Source organism: Columba livia, chromosome 6 (genome assembly GCF_036013475.1).
Source record: "Columba livia isolate bColLiv1 breed racing homer chromosome 6, bColLiv1.pat.W.v2, whole genome shotgun sequence".
Classification (NCBI taxonomy): domain Eukaryota; kingdom Metazoa; phylum Chordata; class Aves; order Columbiformes; family Columbidae; genus Columba; species Columba livia.
Window position 1 is genome coordinate 11,004,341 of NC_088607.1, and position 21,213 is coordinate 11,025,553.

Below are 21,213 nucleotides of genomic sequence, written 5' to 3' on the forward strand. Positions count from 1 at the left end.
GATTCATAGTCATCCTTGGTTTCCTTCATAGTCAACAGACAAAATTGATGCTCAACAATTGCCTAGATTGGGAACAATGTAACATTTCACTATGACTAATTACCAGAACAAATATAAACAAGTTTGGTCTTTTCTTTATAAGGCTAATGAACAGAATCTGAGCTTCTGAAGATGAAACAGTTGGATTCTTGTTTTTCTTATCTGCATAATTAATTCATGTTAAATAAAGCATAGATCATATTGCATCTAGACCAGCTACACAACCTCACCTGCAATCCACTCTCCAAGCATAGAAAAAAATGTTGAAATCTGACTTCCAAAACAGAACTATCACCTTGTTTCTCACCCAGTCCAGTGCACAAATATAAATTATTCTTGATGAATTCTCATTTGTTATTTGTGTGGATACAATTCCTCAGCAATCAATGTCCAGAGGACCCAAGCATGGTCTGTATCTCTTGTCATGCTTAGATGAATACTAATGTAAATAATTTTACACAGTGAATTAATATCTACTATGTAAATAATTACCATGACCTCCTCAACTTCATTCCTCAGGATACTCGGGGCAATTAAAAAAAACTATCCTGATGCTATTCCAAAACTTGCTGAAGCCAAGAGAAAAATTTCTGTTTATTTCTATGGAAAACAATCAAGTCTTTTAATCATACACTCCTACCTTAATGTCTCTAACCCCTGAGTCCTTAATTCATTTGCAATCAAAATATTCAGCGCACAAGTACTGGGCATGACAACACCGGCAGGTCTCCTGAGGTTTCTTGCCAGACTATGGTAGTCCTCAGCCTCCAAGGTCAGGCTGCTGGTTCTCTACAACCGAGCAGCAAAACTACCAAGCCCTGGGGCATCTGGCTGTAGACAAGGCTGTTGGGGCCGGTCTTTTGAATGTTCAGCAAAGAGCTGGGCGATGCACAATTGAGTCTAGCATTTGTGGAGGCAGGAACCTGAAGCTGCAGCTAGGACTCGGCTCCTGCCTGAGGCTGGGTGTCCCTGGAACCCAGGAAGATGCTGCTGAAGCCACCAGGAACTGCAGCTTCTCTGCAGGGAGCTCCTCCACTCTCAGCCGCCTGAGGCGAAGGGCCAAAGCAACTCAACATCTCAGTGGCAACACAGCAGCAGATACAGTGCAGTGCCTTCCTCAAGCAGGGAGGTCCTGCTTGGATCATCTGAGGGGAAAAAATGACCAGCCAGAAATTTCGTATCTTAAGTGCTTGCAAGAAAAAGCCCATTAGTTCAGATCACAGAATACAGGCTGCATTTTTCCTTGGAGCGACACTGCTTTAAAAAGCAAGCTGACACATTCTGCACTGGCTTTATCTTCTAAATGATTTCATGTTCTGTGCCAAATCCAGCACATTATAATCATCTTGTCCTGGAATGGAACGTGGAACGAATTATTTATTACATATATCCACATACATATGTACCTGTCAAAATAATCTGACGTTTGCACATATTAGCAGATGGGACAACAGATATATTAGCAGCTTAATGTCTCCCTCTTCTAGGAAGATTATAGCTCTCCACTCCTTGGCAAACACCTTGGATTGCACAACAACATAATCATGCATCATTCTCACATACTTTTATGCTATCAAGGTCTTGTGCCAAGTTTATTACAAAAATATTTTAAGTGAATCAATTTGTAGGCTGTTGCATTCACTTGCTTATTGACACAGTTAAACATCTTCAAAATCCATGTTCCTGTCAACCCAGCCTAAACTGAAAAATACTTTGAAAAATATGATTTGTCCATCATTCCACAATTAACTTACACCATTGAGCCACACGGAGACCAAACTTCAGTCTGGTTGCACAAGTGATTTAGAAAAATACTTGTAATTGAAATTAAGGATGCCAGATTTACTGCTGGGATATGCTGCTGCATTTCCACTGATCTCCATAGCATTAGCTAAGAGCAAAGATCACTTTGCGTTCCAGCACACTTGAACAACCGGCTGAAGAGCAACGCCATGGGCTCTGGGCAGCTTTTGAATGCTAAGAGAGCACAGGAGAGGTGAATAAAGGCAAGATGTCATAGACACCTTGAGGTAGGTGTCTACAGAAAAGCAGGGGAACTTGTAAGAAAGAGACTGTGCTAACAGGCATTCAGAAATCTGATTCCTCAAGAGCGAAAATAGGGCCTTTGTTGCTAATTTTGTTAGAATTTACTGATTGCTGCAATTACTATTTAATCAGCATAATTGGTTTCATTCATTACAATGAATGTTCACTTACTGATAAACAAACCTTCTGTTATATTTGTCAGCAACAGTCCATTCTTCAGAGGAATGCTAAAAGCCTCACAGCCCTCTGATGAACATGCTGAAACACATTGAGACAACCACCAGTAAGGAACTGAAACTGGCTGGTTAAAAATGATGTTAAACTGGCTTCTGTACACCTCCTCAGACTATCCGGCTCACACAATATCCAAGAGACTAAAAGCCCTTTTGGCAGTATGATCTTTGCAGGTATCCTCTGTATCTCCTGCACATCAGGCTTCTGCCTCTGTTGTCCCCCAAACTCATTTTCAAGCTTTCCATTCTGCTCTGCTGAGGATGAAAGGGGTCCCAAGATACACAGGTGAACATGCAGAGCTCCTGCTGCTTTTGGAGTGTGCTCAGAACAATAGCACTATTCCCACATGTTCCTATAAAATAAAGCAGTAAAATCTGCTGAAAGAAAAGCTTTTATAGTGGAGGGATGGTGTATTTGGGAAACACAACAGCAGAAGATCCCCAAACCTAGAAGGTTAATCCTATCATGCGATGAGGCCCCAAATTTCAGTACGGCCCAAGAAAAGCTTCTGATATTTAGAGTCCTCGGAAAACTGAACATCCAGCAGAATGGAGTTCTCCAGCTCCAGTGCAGCAGAGCTAAGGCTCTGATACAATATGCAGGGATTAAGCAGCAGGCTTATAATACTCTTTCTGAAGATTAGTATAAGATTTCCTTCTTAGATAATATAACCATGTCATGAGTCAGTCCCATTTCTTCTAGTCATCAATATATTTCTGCACTGTCATTAATACATTCCTAATCTCCTGATTCCTAGGGAAGACATCCCATTAGGCTTAGGTGTAACCCTTTTCCCCCACACAGGCTTGTTGTATAATTTGCTGGCTACGATATCCACCAGGAATGCAATACAGAATCCGACGTTCCTGCATTACTGTCCTGGAGCAGATGCTCCTGCACAGAAGATTTTCAGATTATCAAGACAGGGTAAGAGGAATGTCACAGCCTCTGCTAGGCTATGTAGGGACATTTATCAAAAAGACAGCTGGTATAAGATTGCTATGGTCTCTGCCCCAATGCAATAAAAAGTACTTTAAAAATGTTTTTAAATAATTAAGTTGAAGCCTATTTTCCAAAACACAACAGAATGAGGATTTCATTCCTCCAGTTGATGAAGTTGTTCCATTGATACTGAAATAGTCTCAGAAACATGGTATTATCCTTCCTCTCAGCATCCACATATGCCAGCAGGTATCTCCATTAGGTACACTGTGCACAAAGCACTTGGACAAGAGGCCAGAATCACTGTTTACTGCTCCAACAAAACATTAGGCTGTTTCTTGAGAGAAACAGGTATCTGTTTTCTTGAGGTCAAGGAAACTTCTCCTTTACTCTCATACATTTTGCATCTCAAAATGCAACGGGGATGGAAAGTTGCACAAACATCAGTGAAACTTCAGATTGCAGCCCTTCAGTTGTGAATAAGAAATCGCACATTTTATCTAACAATGAACAAATACAACACATGCAAGAAAAAAATAAAATCTACATGAGAAAATAATCAGTAGGGGAAAATAGTCCGAAAAAGCTTCATTCCTAACATACTTACGTATCTGACATGGATCAAGCACCAGAAAAGATGCATGAAAGAGGAAAGTTATGATGGGCACAGCTCTGGAATGCTGCAATGTATGTTTAAAGAAAGTCCCTCTGAGAATTGCAGGGTCCCCATGGCATGGTGCACACATGGTGCACAGTACAGCATTATCTGAGGAGCGGATCTGAACATGGAAAACATCTGCATTTCCTCCTATTTACATGGCTACAATTTCTCCTTCATGAGGGAATTAGGTGCCACATCTGCACTAGAGCTAGCGCTAGCCAGCACACAGTTTTCCTCTGGAAGGGATTTTTTGTCTAAGGACAAAAGCTGCTTTGAGAGTTGAACTTGAAGCAATACTGATCACTATGTATAAGACTTCAATGACATAAGAAAAAAAAAATCAGCTCTGCTACAGTTTTTCTGAATGTTAAATTATTATGGTAATATTCACACTTTTTCAACGTGTTTTCAATGTTGGAAAGCCACCAGAAGGTGAAAAAAAACCTGATCGTGCATATATAAGTACCGTGAAAGACCTGGCAAAAATAACAGTTAACCAACAAGCAGGCGCCCGCAGGACAAATGCATGTGGGTTTACCCATTTCGCTGTGCATGACTTGGCTGTGTAATACATATTTTGCATTAGCTTCTGCCCCAACTTTGTTCACCCTTGTAAGAAGATCAACCAGCTCTTAGAAGGATATGGAATTACTGACACAACAGAACCCACATAAGCCATGACTTAATTCAGCCAAGTGTCCTTAGCTGGCTACCTTTTCCTAGAGTATTTCCAGCTTCCACAAAATTTCTGGAAAGCAAGAGACCAGTATTTAAGAGTCAGCAACAGTTTCGCTGGAGTTCTGTGCTATTCGCTTGTATTTATCTTTTTTTCCCTGTAAGACTTCCATGTGACAGAAGAGTAATTTGCAACTGATACCACTGAAATACATGACTTTGCATACATTACCCACTATGGTGCAGCACAGAGATATTTCAAGCTAGCTTAAAATAAACTGGCTTGAGCACGAGAAATGGGTCTAGAGGTAACAACATGGAGTTCTGCCATGCCTCCATCTACCCCATCAAGGACCAAAAGCAACTGGCACAGCTTGGAGTCACATTAGGCTTGGATCAGTGCCCACCTCTGAGCTCAGCTTTGTGCTCAGGCTCTGGCTGTCCTACTCCATCTTCGAGCTGGCATTTTATTCAACTTTAACAGCACTTCTGGAGAGAAAGTGCAGACTCCTGCTTACCCACGTCCTCAGTGCACAACCACTTGTCACCAGCCCTTGCAGCAACACACACATCAGCATCAAACAGGCAAGTTCCCTGTGCCGCACACCGTGACAGCAGCTGTGGTGTCTGCAGAGAGCAGGAACCTGAACCCTCCCTCGTAACACTACGGAGACACTACAGAGCTGTATGGGGACACTGTCCTGGAACAGTGGGCACCCTGCATCCCTGCCATGTTGGGCTGGGGTCACAGTATTTTTAAAAGTAAGGATTAAAGATTTTATGCACCTCAAAGGTGATTTACAACTAAGAGACATGTGGAAATGGGAGAGAAAAATTCATTCTTTTTCTCCCCATCTGTATGGCACAGGAAAGTGCCTTCTTTGGATATCTGGTTCTTCTTTATATCTTCTGGGTATAAAAATTGTAACAACTGGAAAAATAGCAAAATGATGACATAAAAATTGAAATGAAAATTCAGCATCTGAGAAACAAAAGGATTTTTGAAATTATACTAATTGCTTTTAATTTTAAAAAATGTTTTGTATAATACTCAACATCCTCTCCTTTTTGGGCAGAGTAAATATATGCTAAATGCTCTTAAAACTGCAAAAATCAAAGAAAGGGAATCAGACATTAAATTCCTGATTATGTGGGATGAAAGTCTGTAAAACCCAAAGAGTGAAAAGACAAAATGTTTAGCGTATATTCAAATAGCAAGCCCACACTCAATAATTCATTAAGTTTAGCTCTTCCCAGATTTGGGGATCCCTTTTTTTGTGGCTTTAAAGCACTTCCTAAACATCACCTCCATACCTCCACCTGAACAAACAATGCACTCCTATGTATAGTGCATGTTTTATGATTTGCTAGACCAGGATTTCCTGAAGCGTGTTCATGAAAGAGACCACAGGGGTGAGGATTTATTTCCATATGCACAACAATTTAATTTTCAGTTGCTTCTGTATTTTAATATTTTTTAATGCTTCAGTTAAATTTCTATTCCATTCCCTCCCCCATGCAAGAAAGGCATCTAGAAATATTAAGTCCAGGAAAAACTTGCAATTTACTACAGAGGCTTACTTAAAAGAAAACCAGCCGCAATGGATTAATGTATTTCCTTTCCCACAGTTTTTTCACTTAAACCATAACTGTGCATATTTACTGCAACTCTTCCACCTGCCAGTGCTGTTGTTCTGACACATCCAGTGCAGAGGCTGCGGGGACCAACAGCGAGGAGACAGGTCCCGCCACTGCTCTCAGACGTTGTGATTAATATGGCATGAAGCCGGGTGAAAAGCCCCAGTTACGGACATTGCTGACTATCAACAGCAACCCAAGTCCTTGTTATTCCAGCCATTTATCCTAGCAATGACTCTTCAGCAACAGAAAATGCTTATGAACAAAACCCAAAGCATTGCTGTCAAAATCTTAAGTCAAGGGATAGAATCAGATTTGCTCCTTTTTCTTACAAGAAGCCCTGCATAGCCTGTGCAGTGGAAGAAGAAATGGCCAGTGCAGGGTTTTGCTTTTTCTTTTAAGAAAAGCTGTACAACCAATGAGGAGATACTTACTATGTACGAGGTCAAATTGAGTCCACATCATTGTCAGAGTTTATTCTTTGAACCCAATCCTTTCAGCAGGCATAGATGTGTATAAACACACACATTTGACAATATGGGAAGTGTTACTGATAGGTAAGTTATGTAAATTATACAACATACTATAATCACCTTTAAACTTATTCTTGGAGTCCAGAGGTTTCTGGAAGGGATCAAGCAGCCACATTGTCACTCCAGTGCCCCAAAGTGACAAGCCCATTAACTGCAGCGATGTCACAGTAATTCTCCCAACAACTTGGTGACCTCTTCACACACCTCTCTCCAGCCTAACGCAGGCCTGAATAAACCTAACTCTCCCACAAACTGAAAAAAAAAAAAAATATATGCAAAAGCCTGTAAGTTGCCTCCAGGTAGCAAACTTCCAGAACAGGTGATGTTTCTATTGTTGTTTGGGATGGCAGGTCTGGTTTTGGAGGGTGGGTATTTCTCAAATGTCACTCTCAATTACTAGTAAGCAAGTTGACCACAATTCTGACACTGACTTCAGAAGTCCACTAGTTTCAACATGGGTTTCATCCCTCTTTCATATTTCCTTCCTAACACTTTCTGCATGAGTTATGGAGAACCCCCAGTTGTGACTGGCTGAGATGGGCAACCTCAGAACAAAACCTTGAGAAGGCCTCTGAAAACCAAGGTAAATACTGGTTGTCTAGAAAGCTGAAATAGAGAGGTCCTCACTCAGTCTACAGGGAAATCCAGCCAGGCCACCAGGATCCTACTGATCCACCAAACAGAGGCAACACAGCCAGGAAAATGAAGTAAATACAAGTAATTCCCACACAATGGAGAATGTTGACTCCTTCTAGAGATTAAAGTAATACAGTCTCCCTTTGCTGAGACCAATAACCAGGCTTTGTGACACAGATGCTCATTTGCTGGGAATCCAAATCAGACCTATCAGTTTGCTGTGCAAGAGTCACCCAAAATGCTCAACCTCAGATATTTCCAATGAGGCTGTACACTCAAAACCATGGCCTGAGCACAGGCAGCATTTCCCTATCCCCATGAAGAATCCAGGCAGGTGTCTTTTTCTTAGAGCTGACTATTACTATTAATGACCCACATCAATGCTTTTCATGCTCATCTGGAAAAAAAAAAAAAAAAAAAGCAAAAACAAGAGGCACAAGCCTTCAAGCCTTCTTAATTCTCTGCCATAAAACTTACATCTTAGCACAAAGAAGATTCCCATATGCAGAACACTCTTTTCATCTGTCTTCAAGCTGCAAAAAAAAAGTCTGCTGCTCTTGACAGGCTAGAAGGTAAGAAAATGACTTTTGGTCCAGAGTGTCAGACGATATGGCAATCTCATCAATCTCATTGAGGAATCTCCTAAGAAATGTCACCTATAGGTGTTCATAAACCTGACACTGGTTTGGCTATATCCAATTACAAGCAAAGAAGGATAATTAAGCAGCTCATGATATGGAATGGCTAAAGCATGTGCAATCTTATTTATGTTCTTTGCACCTGTGTTTTTTACAGTTTAAATTATAATACTGATCTTTTAAACTGCACTCAGGGAGTATCCCAGTTCATTCACGTGAGAGAGAGTAATATGTTCTCTTTTTAATCAATATGTAAACAAAAAAGGATGCAAGATCTTGTAGAGCCTTACCAGTAGCCAAATACATATATTGGCAAATTACCATTCAATTGTTTACTATTGTCTCAAGGCAACTTGAGTACTCCCAGAACTAGTCTGTGAGCCCAGTTCACTTGTCACTGTAATTCCTCCCATTTGTTCTCTCCACATTTATTATCTTCTCTATTGTGTTTCAACTCGCATTATTTAATTCCTGATATTATGGGAACCTCTTGTAGCTCATCTTTCAAACCGGACTGTAACCTCTACCCGCGTAAAGCCACAACTGCATTTCCCAACACGCGGAGCAACGAAACCACACGATCCTCGCTAAAGCCTTCTAATCCTTGACAAAGTCTTTGAGGTGGAGGCGGCCGCCCCCGCTAGATGTGCACAGCGCCTACGGGAACAGCACCGCTCACGTCGGTGAGATCCGCATCCCCGCAACGCCGAGAGCTCCGGCTGTGAGGCCATCGCTGCAGCCCCGTGCCCTGGGATGCCCGACTGCCCTGCCTGTCCTGACTGTCCTGCCCGCACCTCTCAAGCGATGCTGCCGTGGAGCGAGGGGCAAGCAGCCCCTGTGCCCGGGGTCCCCTGCGCACACCTATGGCCAGGTGGGTCACACAGCAGGTTTGTCACAACTGCCCACTTTTTTCTATCATCGACAGACTGTTCCGCCCCTAAACAACCTGGGAAAGATAATATTTTTACTGATTTATTACATTTTTAATTACTTATTGCAGTATAATGGTAGATTATTGCATTGTCTGTAATTTTGTCCTCTCTATATCCTAATTCTTTATATTCCAGGCATTACTCTTCACAGGAGTTATCAGCTATTTCCCAGGGACTTTTGTTTTGTGTATCCCTTAAAACTACTAGAAAAAGAAGCACTGATAATCGGTCGGGATATATTTAAAACCAAAATAATTAAAAAGAAAAAAAAAAATCAAAAGAAATCTAATGCAAACTCTATTTTTCAAAAATAAGCCAGCTAGTCCAAACCTCCTAAACTCACCTCAAAAAAAAAAAAAAAACAAACAAAAAAACCCCAAAACAAACATCACGTACAAAAGAAAGAAGAGATTGTATGATATATGTGTATCTAGACAGGGAATTCGTGACACATGCAATGCTTCTGTATTCCCAATCCGTTTGAAAGGGTACGGGTAACACACTATGGAATTTTTGTACGGTGAACGCTTTCCCTTAAGTTAGAAGAACAAAACTGGCTCCATAAAGGAAAAGTATAGCTATACAATTGAAAGAAAATTAAACTCCTTTCAATATATTTAAATGCACGCAAAGTTAAACAAAGTTTTTAACCTTTAAAATTTGACATTAAAAACATTTTAATAGCTAAACATAAACATTAGCTGACTTCTGCGGATTAATGATAATTTACAATATTTATGTAATACAGCTTTTACACAACCCCCAAAAAATCTAATGCCAAACACATCAAAGATTTGGCTGACATTAAAAGCTCATATTGTGCAACTGTGGTATTATACTGACATTGAGTTATAACATCCAAATACTTTTGCATTCATTGCGTGTACCCTCTGGACAGCACAGAAAAAGACTTACTGAACTCAGTGAGGATTTCAAGAAAATTTACTTCATTGCCAGCATTAATATGAACACATTAACCTCAAAGAAACAGAAATTTTGTAACATTTTAACTACTCTCATATACTGCTGAAGTGCCCTGTTCAAGCGATCCAGTGTTTTTCCTCACCATCATTCACCTTTGCTATCTTTCTGTTATACTGTGTCTCTTAGAAATATAGAAAAATATACTTAAAAACTACTAAAAAAGTTACTTCAAAAATATTTGACTGAAAAGAATAAAATGTGTCAATTCAAGCCACGTCTTACTATTTTTAAAAAACAATATTCTAACATAAAGAATTTACTTTTAGGGTATTCACAAAGAATGGGATGGCTTTTAAATAAGCTGTTTCTTCTATAACAGTGAACTTCTAGGGGAAATTTCCTTGTACATTTTTCCAAAAAGCCAACGGTGTAGCAGCTTCTAACTACATGTGCAGCTCAAACCTCTCAGAACAGCAATATAGAAAATCAAATTTCTTAAATGTTGAATAGAATACAAGCAGTACGCTAATGGAAAATTATTCTGCAAGTTATAGATACAGTTATATTCTATGCTACTGTCTGCCAAGTAATTAGAAAAATCTCTGTTGTATACAAGTGTTTGGGATTTTAATTGTTACTTTTCCCCCCCACACCCTCTCTACTTGATATTTTGTTTCACAGAAAAAAGCAGTGCATACCCAGTTTTAGATTACAAAGGATTACAAAGTGTTAAGACTGTCAAAAGAAAGAGTGAAGGCAAACTGTGAGCCAGATTAACACAAATGCTTTGTCACCTGGATTTTCCTCCCACCACCTAATTTCATAGGGTTTTTTTCCATTCAAAATATTCTCTGCTTCTTAAATTTAGAAGCAACCCTTCAAACAAACTTATTGTTATCTTTATTTGAACTGATTAAGTAGGAATGTCCTGTGCTAGAGTTTCAGTATTTTGCAGACTTCTCTGTTGAGGAGGATGTAACCAGCCCAGCTGACACATTAACTCTACTGTAGTTCATGGGAATTTAAAGATTTTCTTTCAATATGACAATTATACAAGAGATTAAATTGAACCTTCATTCTTAATAATCGAAACTGACTTCTAAACCAACCAAACTTTAAAATTCTGAACACATTGTTCAGATTCGTATTTGAGAAAAAGCAGCAGAAACTCAGCAGACCAAAAAAAGCCATGAACATCCTTAACGTTTGGTATTTACCACAAAAATGAAACAACAAGAATTAGTGCGCTCGGTTGCCCCTCAATCCGCGCTGCATAACCTCCTTAATAGGCAGGGGGTTTATTTCAATATTAAAAACATCAAACACGAGTTGATGAACTTTTAAGATTACGTGCTACAATAACTCATGAGTAGTGAATACAAAAAGCAGTCATTAAGATACTCACCTCCTAGTTTCAAGAACACATAATTACTTCAACCTTCCCATTTCAGTGTTTTCCTGCAAACTTTAAAATTCCAGAAATAAAGAGGACTGTAACCACATTTTTTTTACCATGACTCCTTTCTAAAAATATATTGTAACATGTATTCTGAACCAGACTCTTTATGTCTATATCAAGAATTTCTACACTTATTAATATGCAGCTAGTTAGGCCACTGATTGAAACAAACAATCTTTGAAACACAAAGCAGAGCTTTTGTAAGTTGCCCAGACAAGTTTTATTATTGCTGTTCCTGAAATCTAGAAGTGTTAGAGTCAGGACATTGCAGCCCATTATTGTTTCCCCATTGCAAATCAAACAAACAAAATAAAAGAAACCAAACAAATCTTCTTGACGTTATATACAGAGTCCTAAAGCAGCTTTAATCAAATGAAACCTCACTACTCATTTGAAATTGTTGACAGGATTCACCAACAGTATCTTTAGTTGAAAACAGAGAGATGAATAATTTATATGACAAAGCCTAGAAACAATTTTCCTTTCACGAATTTTCCACCAAAATATTTCTTCTTCTTTTAATTAGCTGGCCAATTATCTGAGAAACTGCTGAATCACATTCTGTTAGAAGCTGACTGACAGTATGATGCACTTGGGCCATTTGCATCACACGTTGATTGCAGGAAACACTTGCAGGCTCTACTGAAAACGCACGGCTATCGCAGTTCATTTTCAAGCACGGAACGACATTTCCTTAAGCAACCTGGTTGTGTGCTTAGTGTTCTCTGCTCTGTTGGACATTTACACAAGTGAAATCAACTTAAACTGAAGGCAATTAACAAAAAATAAAGGCATAAATTATATACATGTGCTTATGAAATTCTGAGTGGATACTGAAATGCACTAAAAATTACTCAAAGGATTTTTTGGTAACTTTTTTTAAATAAAAACAAAAATCAGGCTAAACAGCCACCCAGAAGTTATTTGTTGAAATTATTTTACAGCTTTCCAAAGAGAGGAGGAATGGGTTAAGATTTTAGGGTGCAGATCCTTCAGTGGAAAATCTGCCCTAACACTTTGCTTCCACAGCACATGGAAACTGAGCCCCGAAAGGCATTTAGTCGATCAGAAATCAGCTCCAGCGACAAGCTTCAAATGCTGGGTCTGGTAATTCCAGGTGTTCTCAAAGCCGTGTTGGCATCACAGATGGAGAGGATTTTTACCCTTCCCCACATCCTGTTTTAAAAAGCAGATGTGGGGGCTCCCGGGACCCTGACAGACAACTCTTTGTTCCCACTTGACTGGAGGGCGTCCAAGTATTCTTGCTAAAGAAAACGGGGTTTCTGTGTCCCAGTTGTGCTACGAATGAAAAAAAAAAAAAATCACTAATGCCACAGGCTCTTTAGGGGCACTTTTTGATAAGAGCGGCCAAGATCACCAACACCTCCACAAGTCCGTCAGTTGGTTGATTTTAAGGTCATTTTTTGTTGCTTTTCTCTCAAGCCCAAAAATATAAGTCAACAAATTTCCTCTAAGGTAACAGCTCTAAGATTTAAGATCCGATATGGAGAATTAATTGGGCTTGGGCTTCAAATTCTCCCACGTCATTTATTCATAAAGTAGTACTTGAAATCACTAACTGAATCCAATGCAATTATTTTCCTGCTCAACAAAGCCAAGATTCCCATTCTTTCTTTAGTCATTTTACTGAGATATTTAGTAGCAGGCTGTTTAATAAAGCTTAATAGTGGACATTAATATCTATTTTGCTCAGATATTGGGGCGTGTGGGGAGGGTTACCTGGCATGTTCGCTCAAGCAAAGATTCAGAAAAAGAACTGTTAATGCTAAAAAGGACTAACAAATAACAAATAGAAAACCCCAAACTTCATACATTAATACAATTCTAATAGAAATGAACAGGAGTCTCTAAAATATTGTTTTCTAAAAGCCCACCATGATACATGATGAAGAGACAAGGAGGAATATAAAATGTATTTGCAGGTTGCTGACAAAGAAGATTTAACACTCCTTGATGTTTTTTGTGGGTAGTAAGATGGAATATATTTGTTGGTATAATAAGATTTCTAAAACTGCATTATTTGCTTAGTTGTACGCCTATAATGCCTACATGTATCTTTTGACCCAGTACGTAAAGAACTGTTCCGGAGCTAATTATTCCTGAGGAATAGAATTCCTTCTTGATTTTACTAGTGTACCTTAACAATGGCTTCAGAGTATTTTTAAAAGATTAATAAACCTCATGTCCTATTAAGATGATAGTTGATACATTGCGTAAATGAGTATTTTGCAGCTGAAACTCCTTCACAGGTTCCCTTACGGCGCTGTATGCAGCAGGTCACTGCGAGAACTAGAAAGCTTTAGCTCATAGTTTAGCAACTCCCGTCTTAAAACATACAACGCTGCATCAGCAACAAGATTATTGGATTTTCTTTGCCACTCCATTTACTGGGAAACTTTATACTCAAACTATACTGAAGATCAGCAGTAAAATCCATTAAAAAGAAATTTCTACAGCTTTCGCCTCAGGTAAAATAAAAACTAGAAAAAACACCGGTCACTGATTTAGAAAATAAACTCCTATTGAAGGGACAGCTAAATACCACTGAAGTAATCCATCACATTCAGCACAATTCTAATACTCTGCTGACCTGTATTACTGGTTTGATACATTAAGAGCCTGAAAGTTGGGTTTTGGTAAATTTAAAAAGTCACCATGACAAATTTTAACAAAGACAACCGTGATATGTTGTGAATGTTAAGCCATTTCTACTACCCAAACAGAACATTTTGGCTGTTTTAATCCTCAAAGGTAGGGGTAGGTGGCTTAAAGAGATCGCAGCTCTCCAAGTGGAGAGGTGGAAAGGATCCAGCTGGGAGCAAAGCAGCTCATTGTTTAACATAGCTCCTTTTGCTTCTCTTTTTCCCCTCTACACTTTTTTCTTTTTGTGAGTTTCAAGACAGGTGAATGACACCAAGAGAAGATAAAGACTTCCATACGGCAGCTCTGCAGATCTTGAACCAGAAAACACACACAATCCTCTGAATAACAGATAGTACACTTTTCAGCATTTAAACATTTTTGTATCTACTCATCTAGCCCTGGGCATCACCAGGGATTCATCTACACTTAAAATCCATAAAATTAAAAAGTGCTTCAGAGCAGTCTGTGCTGCTAAATTTGTAATTTTTATAAGAGCATTTAATAAATCTATGTAGCCAGAACTACAAGCTCCCAGGACAAGGAGTGACCAAGTTGTGTGATTTGGATGTTTTAGTTAACACAAGTAGGATTGTATCCTACTTAATACAGGAGTGGCACTCATGGGGATGACTGCAACAGAAATGATTTATCATTATAGCAAATAATAAGATACACTGTCAACATTTTCCTAAAGGATGTGAAGATCTTTGCCACTACAGGAAAATATGGGCATAATTATGCTGCCATTTGTTCTCTAGTTTTAACATAATTCCTGTTTTTCACCTGAGACTGCAACTGAAAGAAATATCTATAGTGATAAAAATAAGAAGTACAATATCAAGGAATATCTGCTCAGCTCTTTAACTACTTTTAATCTTACTCAATACCAACACGTAACACTTGTTTTCATTTGCTACAGAAATATTTTGAGTCAGATTATCATTAGTCACATCTCATAAAACTCTTTCCAAACATTTTAAACCAGTTCACACAAAACCTCCTAAGACTAATATTGCAGGTAATGAAAATTTAGACATACATCAGTTAAGACACCTAAGATATCCACGGAAGACATAAATGAGCTACAGGACTGTGTGAACTGCTAGTGTGGTGACCATGTTTTCTCAAATTAAGAGTTTATAAAATAGATATTATTTGTCACCTTTTGTTTTTCAGGTATAATTCACCACTAATGCTGATTACACAATGATTTTTCATGTCAGTAGGCGTGCCAACAAATAGCATAAAAAAAATCTCAGTAACCACTGACAGAAAGAAAACTTCATGTTGCTACATGAGAAAAGTATTATTGTAATATTCTCCGTGGTGTGATTAAGCTGAAGAGACAGAGGTAACTTAACTATTATTAATAATTACATATTTATATGGACCGAATGCACTAAAGAGTATTCCTTTTTCTGCTAACATATAAGCTCATGCATTTGCACCTTCTCCTTCAAAGTCGTGCTATATCTTTGCAAATGTGTCTTTAGATAGGGAACCATTTACAAGTTAAACACCCATATTGAGCAAATTGTTTCTTTTCTTTGCCTCCTTACCTCCAGTAAAAGAAGAGTTGTTATTATATGAAAGAGGCTGAAAACAGATGACAAACTACCATTCTGCCCAAACCACCAATATTTATCCATAGTAATAGTGTAAAAATAAAAGGCTATGCATGACACCTTAGGAGTTTTTTTGTTTGTTTTTTAATTTTGAGTTGACACTAATTTCTTCTGGAAAGCTGTGCATTATATTTAGCTGCAGATTTCTTAAATTTTCACAGTGTTACAGTTTGTTTACACTACTTTGTTCTGTTTTAAACCCCAATATAAATAAAGCCAATTACAATATGTAATGTGTTAGTTACAAACAAAGACAGAGTAGTAACTCTGCAGTTAAACTGCTTTGCTCTTTCAACAGTGCGGGCTCCAAGAATTTGGGGTAGGGGTCAATGTCCACCCAAGACACTAAATGGTTAAATAAAAAAAATAATTTAACATAATGTGAGTGAATCTGGCTACTACCAGCCTCCAGCACACACCAAGCACTCTTCATGTGTTCTAATGGTTTGCACAGAACTCAGTGTGCTCCTTCTATTCACTATTTTGAAGTTTCGTTCAATTTCTTACCTTTAGGAAGGCATAGAATTGCATTTTAGCTGCTTAGCTAATAGTAAATCTTTAAAAAAACTGCATGTAAAAAAGTTTTACTTAAATAAAACACTATGTAATTGCAGTGGCTCTCCTTAAAACAAACAAACAAAATAACAGTTTAATTAAAACTTTTCCGAATGTACTTTTCCTGACAGCACACCTATTAAAGAAAAGCAATAAATAAATAAATACATAAATGAGGAGGTGCGTCAAATATTTGATACTTGCAAGTTGTTTATGCTTATGTAACGCTAATTTATTATTTTAATACATCTCTATTTAACAAAGCACTGTGGAAGGCGGTATGTGTTTCTATGGCTTCCCAGTCCCACCAGCCGTGTCCTCCCCCAGTTTCACCCCACAGCCCTGTGCTCACTGAGCCTCACTAGCAACTTCAATGAGCATCCTTAAAAATAGAAAAAGAAGTTCATGACTTCTCCTATCTCGGTGTTTTAAATACCAGCATTATCAAGCAGTCACTCCAAGACCCGGGAAGGATAAGGATATGTTGTCAACAAAGGTAAAAAGAAGATAAGGTCTTCAGTGCCCACCCCCTGCCCTGACAAAATCCAGGGCTTGATATTGGTCTCCAGGTCAAAAATAGACCGTCTGCATCTGACAGCAGTGGAGAACATTTCCACAGTTATCTCATTGTTAGTTGTTTTGCAAACCACATTAAGCACTTCACATAACGGCATCCCTACCTGCTGTAACCCACTTGGGAACAACAACTCTGAATCATGCTTGAGAAAAAGCGTATTTGTCAAGGGCAATAGGAGCAATTAAGAACAATAAATCCTACCTCTGAGTCCTTTCTCCTATGCCTGTGCATTGTGCTTTCAACAGAAATAGATATCGTGTTTACCAATGCCACCGCTATCCCATTCACAAGAATTAAAACCAAAACCCATAAACCTTCATCTATCTGCCTTTGCTAATAACACAATAATATAACACACTGGAGACACAAATGCTTCTATCAAAAGATTGAACAGCTACGCACAGCAGTAAGATATCCTACATTCTCCTCCTTTCCATAGGAAACAAAATTCATTAACTATTAAACATTATTCTAAATAATTACAACAAACTAATATCATTAAGTTAAATGAATACGCTACCTTTTCTGATCCATTATCCTTACTTTTGAGCTTTTCCTCTTACTGACAGAAGTTCAGTAATTCCCCATGTTCTTGCCGAGCGCTCACGTAAGTTCGCAAGGTTCAACTGCACGCGGTGTCCCAGCCAGTATAGCTTAAATCTCCGACAGCCGGCAAGCCCGGCAAGATAAGCACTGGCCTATGGAAAGTTTATCTTTTGAAAGGGAACAGGATGCTTGAAACACAACTTAAGGCCAGGACAGTCTGTAAATTAATGTTTTATTATATGTTGTAGATTAACGATCAAGTAAATACATTTACGAGACGATATGCCAGGTTGCACTAGATGTTACCAATTACTAATCAGTTCATTTGATCTATTTCAAACAGGCAGTTGTTGGGACCACATTTTCTTCACCACAGTGTTTTATAATTTCATAACAAAATTAAACAAGCTAATTTCTGAGATACGCAATTTAACTAATAAAAAGATGGTGTGCTTTTTAGCTGAAACATGTAGATTTCTTTGCAAAACAGCAGAAGAAAGCTTTTTCCATTGCAAGATTGTCTTCCTCAAGAAACCTTTTTCTTTCTCTTTTGAGAAAAGTCCTTTGCTTTTGTTTAAAAATAGGATGTTCTAGATTCTATAAAGTGAGCACTGATAGGTTTTTCTCGAAGACTATACAATAACCAGTTTCTGTAATGTTTTTTAAATTCAAGGTCAGAAACCAAGTTTTAAAAACACCTTGCAAAGTTGTAATAGCTCAAGAATTCTGCATCATTACTAGATCACATTGTTGCATGGAGATATTTTCACTATAAGAAATATTGAAAGATGGTTTTTAAAACTGCACAAGAAAAAAATTCTATTTGCATTTTACTTAGAATTTTTAGTAAAATAGAATTCTACCAATAACCTTGATGTTAAACAGAAAGGTTTAGAAAATAACTAACATTTGAGTTTCAATACCTTCAGGTACAGTGGGATTCTGAGGTACTGAACAGTTGCAGACAGAACAAAATTTCATTACATCAAGGGGCAAAATCATCTGTATATAGTAAATGAAATGACGGGTATTATTCAGTTGTATGTCACTAGTCGCAATTAACAAAGTATCAGCATATAGAACAGGATCCCTATGACACCAGATGAAATTAGCATTATTCCATGAAATTTATTCTTGAATTTGTCTATCCTCTTATTTAAAAGATTAGTATTCACAAATTTAAATAAAGTAGTTATTTCCAAGCCTGATTTAAACAAAAGCAAAACAAACCAAACACACACACACCCCCGCAAACAACATCAACAAACCACAACCATTGAATATTAAAAAAAAAAAAAAGCGCAAGGTTATGGAGGTTCAGAGACCCCTAAATCTCTTTCACATGATATATTTTTAGTTTAGAAGTGATAAATAATTTCACCTGCCAGTCTCTAATCTCAGATTCTAATCCTGAAGGGACTTCCCTTTGCCAGAAAAGTAAACTGCTTTTGGAAGATAGGGAGTTTTTTCAGTGATACACAATCCTTTCGATGGGATACAGGCAAAAACATGTATTTTCCTTCTGCACTACATGTGCGTATATGCAAGAATGTGAAACAATTTAAACCAAAAGTAAGCCAGTATCTCTCAGAAGGTAATAGCTTCTTGAGCTCATGACTTCAATTTCTGTGCTCAACATACCTAGAGATTAAGCACAAAAATGGGAAATTTTTGCAATCACCTTCAAGAACAGAATACACTGATATGGTAAGCAAGAAAAAGCTATAATATGAACAAATGTGAGATACTATTTCACTGAATGATCTCTAAATAGAAAATATTTAATTACAGTAGAATTGTCTGATGTGCCACAGTATGTTATTGTTGATCGATGGATAAACATGAGTGATTGTCCATTTTGCTTGTCCCATCACTCCACCATAACCTACTCAAAGGAGTTTCTGCATAGAACAAGACTTATGCATGGTTATCAGTTTACTCTTATCTGTTATCAATGGGGATAAATAAGTAATGGAGTCTGATATCATGTTCTATGATTTTTGCAAAAAATATTCTTTTTCTGTAAGTAGAACAAAAGACTGAACAGACCCCGTCACTTCATAAAGACCTCCACCTTTCAACGGAAAAAGGGCAATATTAATATGTACAACATGACGTTTAAAGACTAAAATAAGTGATTTATGCAGGAGAAGTGGCTTATGGTTTACTCTGTAGCTTTCCTATAAAAGTTACGGTTTGACATAGTTGATTTAGATAAACATAGCTCCTAGGAAACAATGACAAAATACAGTACCGCATTACTGACTAACAAAAATTGCCTAATTGAATTAAATAGAACTTGGGGGCTGAGATAGGAAGAAAAACATAATTAAGAATTTCAAAGGAATGTTTGTAACATTACAAAAATCTTACTTGCATCTGAATAATTTTTTTTAACCAACTGCTGCTAAAATGATCTTGTACTACTTCTGCAAGTGAAAAGCTGCATGGAAGTGCTGTAACCATATTATGCATAAAGAATTTACTTCTAACCAGACAGCCTTTACACTTACAGACAACTTCTTTCACTTAAAATTAGAAGATGACTGTAAAAATCACAAAAAGCATAAGGGGGGTAAAATCTTTTAAAAACGCTGTATTTCGATCGACTTACTTTCCTACTGGCAGTGACGCTTTAAACTGCAGAGGAATTTAAAAAGCTGTCCCAACATATCGAAACCAAACTCGGAACATCTTAACAAATTTCTCAAGTTTCTATGACTAATAGTGTATCACAGAGTTGATAGTTATGGGCTAAATGCAATCCTGACCTTTTGCGCTTAACGGCTCCGAGACCCGCGGTCTGTGCGCTGAGCCAACACAAAGTCTATGCTTACAGCAGCGCTCTGCACGCCAAAAATCCTTCCAGGCAGGATTTCAACTTGTTTTATACAGGCTCTTTAAAACACAGGAAAGGGCTCCCCACTCCTCCCAGGAAGGCAATGTCTTTTATAGTCGCTCCCTCCTTCATCAAAGTCAAATTTTCTTGGAGTAGAGACCATATAGTGCCAGAAAAACACCGTTAATAGAGCATTTTCAGGCCTTTTATTAACGTCACAATTCCAGTACATAAAGTTTTGTCTTTCTATCAACTCTGAAAAACTCTGGCTTCTCTCAGACAAACAAATGTTGACTTCCCATTCCCACCACCTTAAAGCAAGTCAGTGGTCTGGATTCCTGAGCAGAAACCTCTCCAGGTGTCAAATCTGCTGTGATTCTCTATGGTGTTTCTTCCAAACAGGAAAAAGTGATGGATATTCTTATTTGTGCTTTATACACAAGGTCAAGCTGCTGAGGAAGAAGCAGACAATTCTTACATAAAACGTTAAAACCAAAGGTTTGGTAGAGGAGAAACTAGGGATCAGGCAGATCAGGGCACAACAGCGCATCAGGAATACCAGAAAAATATTGTGTGGCAGAAAACATGAAGGAAAAGTTACTGAGGAGTAGGGGAGGAAAAGGAGAAGGGCTGTGGAAGAAGGGCATGGAAACAACACCCTTTCAAGACTCTTTCCCCTTCTCTGTCCCCTTTCCCAGCCCTTATTTCACTGGAGAGCCCATGTTCACATACTCTTTGCAAAAGATGTGGAGAAAGAGGCGAAGAGGCTCTGCAGACCTGAGTCCCCTGGACTTGGAGGAATATTTAATGAAAAATATAATTATCTCTCTGCTACTCTTCAATTTCCTAAAGCCACTATCATTTATTTTGTTGCACAGGGCAAGCCATAGAAATCAGAACAGCAAAGCCCATTAACCACCAGCAACACTGCAGTGAGCAAAGACAACCTGAGTCAACAAACATGCGTGGACTGACTATGAACAACAAATACTCCTTAAAAGCAGCTGAAGATCATCAGGAAACTGTAAAGAGAGACGTGCATCAAGTAAA

The 21,213-nt window shown here is 38.2% G+C and overlaps 1 protein-coding gene across 4 annotated transcripts in view; it reads right to left on the reverse strand.

Annotated features, from left to right (window-relative positions):
- RBM20 (RNA binding motif protein 20) overlaps nt 1–21,213 on the reverse strand; it is a 106,308-nt gene that overhangs the window by 64,966 nt on the left and 20,129 nt on the right. Inside the window, exon 1 of one of the 4 annotated variants that reach the window (XM_005508559.3) lies at nt 17,299–18,572. The exons of the other annotated variants lie outside the window; for them this stretch is intronic. Coding sequence (XP_005508616.2) covers nt 17,299–17,312 — 14 coding nt within the window. The 5' untranslated portion in view covers nt 17,313–18,572. Of the gene's footprint in view, nt 1–17,298; nt 18,573–21,213 lie in introns of those variants that run through there. 4 annotated transcript variants of the gene reach the window in all.